This window comes from Mandrillus leucophaeus, unplaced genomic scaffold (genome assembly GCF_000951045.1).
Source record: "Mandrillus leucophaeus isolate KB7577 unplaced genomic scaffold, Mleu.le_1.0 Scaffold43, whole genome shotgun sequence".
NCBI lineage: Eukaryota > Metazoa > Chordata > Mammalia > Primates > Cercopithecidae > Mandrillus > Mandrillus leucophaeus.
Window position 1 is genome coordinate 2,184,737 of NW_012104587.1, and position 2,094 is coordinate 2,186,830.

General features: G+C 55.3%; 1 protein-coding gene across 4 annotated transcripts in view; it reads left to right on the forward strand.

Moving 5' to 3' along the window:
* Positions 1-2,094, forward strand: part of LGALS12 (lectin, galactoside-binding, soluble, 12) — a 24,073-nt gene that overhangs the window by 13,162 nt on the left and 8,817 nt on the right. For 3 of the 4 annotated variants that reach the window (XM_011993432.1, XM_011993433.1, XM_011993435.1), the window contains 3 exons: positions 104-142; positions 720-746; positions 1,392-1,480. In XM_011993432.1, coding sequence (XP_011848822.1) covers positions 104-142; positions 720-746; positions 1,392-1,480 — 155 coding nt within the window. The remainder of the gene's footprint in view (positions 1-103; positions 143-719; positions 747-1,391; positions 1,481-2,094) is intronic. The other variant, XM_011993434.1, reaches the window with a different exon arrangement.

A 2,094-nucleotide genomic window follows, 5' to 3' on the forward strand; every position in this document is an offset into this window, starting at 1 on the left:
GAGCTCTAAAGGCCAAAGCCAGGGCTCTGCCCATCTCCCAGGCATAGGTAGGGGACTGCAGTGGTCCTAAATGCTGCTGATTCTTTTCTCTCTTTCTGAACAGCCATTCGTGGAGGGCAGCAGAGAGTACCCAGCTGGACACGTGAGTCTCTTGTGAGCAAGGTCTGAGCAGCCACACCAGCTGATCCGCCCTTCTGTACGGCTGCTCCCATTACACAAGACCCAGCTGCCCCTTCCCTCACTGCTATGGTTGCCATGGACACAGCTGGCTCTGCTTCAGTCTCTGGAGGGCCTGGATTTGCCTCTCCCAGCCCCTCTCCAGGCCCAGCTTGGGAAGATGAATGGGGGTGCGCTGCATGCAGAGGGGGCAAGACCCTATATTCCTAGCAGGAGAGGCCTTAGTTGAAACGCTCATTTCTCAAACCACCCCTGCGAGGTGGCTGGGGTTGGCCTAGCAGGATAGAAGGGGAGATGAGGCCCATGTACTGCTCAAGGCCACACAGGGAGTGGATGACAAATCCTCCACCCCATTCTTCCCTATTACTCCAGAGTTGGTGAACCTCTGAAGTCCAGAGGATCCCACTGGGGCTCCAATAACTCACCTGCTACTGTGAGAGAGACAAACCCCAAAGATTCCCAATTTGTCAGAATAACAAGAGGTTCCCTTTTCCTGAGCAAACACCGCATGGCCTTGTGTCCTCTCTTTCTTTCCCTGACAGCCTTTCCTGCTGATGAGCCCCAGGCTGGTGAGTGAACCTCCCTCCTGCTCCATCAGGGCTGGGGGCGCAGTCTGGGTAAGCAGCTAATGAGCTCCTCCTGGTGGGAAATCCCCAGCCTCAGGATTTCCCCTTCCTTTACAGAAAACTGCAAGCTGTGGGTAGGCCAGGAAGTTTACGCCCTCAGCCCCAGGATTTCCCTTTCCTTTATAGCAAGCTGTGGGCTGTGGGAGGGCTGGGCAGCTTCATGCTGAAGCTCCAGCTTCATTTTACCTTTTCTCCACTTATTCTGAACATCGTTACTTGATACTTCGCTGTGCCAGGCCCAGTGCCAGGCTTTAGGATAGAGGAACAAGCTGGTCCCAGCCATCCAGTTGCTCACAAGCTGGTGGGGGACAGACCACTAGATGGTCATTACAGTTCAGGATGCAGTGAAGGGAGAAGGACATGGTGGTCGGGACACAGAGAGGCCAAGCTCTGCCTGGAGGGGCCAGGGAAAGTGTTCGGCAGGAGCAGAGTACAGGAGGCCAGGTGCTAAACAAATAAGCAGCGCCTCCTGGCTGCAGGTCTGGGCAGAACATGCCTGCCCAGGTGCTCCCCTGGCCCCCGGGGGTGGGTGGTTCTCCCCAACACCCCCTGGGAGTCAACTTCTCAATACCTCCCTCGTTCCTTCAGGAGGTGCCCTGCTCACATGCTCTTCCCCAGGGTCTCTGGCCCGGGCAGGTCATCATAGTGCGGGCACTGGTCTTGCAAGAGCCCAAGCAGTAAGTATCCAGCATGTAAGTGGAGGGGAGGGAGCAGCCTCTCTGTGACAGTCATGTGCTCTATAAAACATCATCTCTTTTAATCTCCTAGCCCCACCATTTAATCCCCATTTTACAGATGAGGTAACAGTGGAGCAGAAAGGAGAAGTGGCCCAATTGGGCAGAGCTTATGAAGGTCAGGCTGGGACTGGGACCAACAGCCCCAGTGCGGGGAGCATCATTCCTGCTGGTACATGTAGTCAGGCCTAGCCTCTTGTCCCAGGTCCTAGGAAAGGGGCCCCAGGAGAGGCCCTTTGTAGATGCAGGCTGAGGCCCAGAGCAAACATGTAGCTTCCCATGGTAACACAATGTGTGCTTCAAAAGATACAGCCAGACTGCCCCAGAGGACTGGTATTTGGAAGCCAGGACTTGGAGGGACACAGTGACTAAGTGGACACTACCAGACTTCTCCTACATGGTGCGTTCAAACCCAGACCTGTGGCTGCAATCTAGTTAGACAAGAGCCACTGGCCAGCCTGCCTCGAGGAAATGCATTAGAGTTTATGACTTCTCTGGGCCCAAATCCCGGGGTTGGCATGTGCTCAGGACACCTACTACCTGTGCAACCTTAGGGC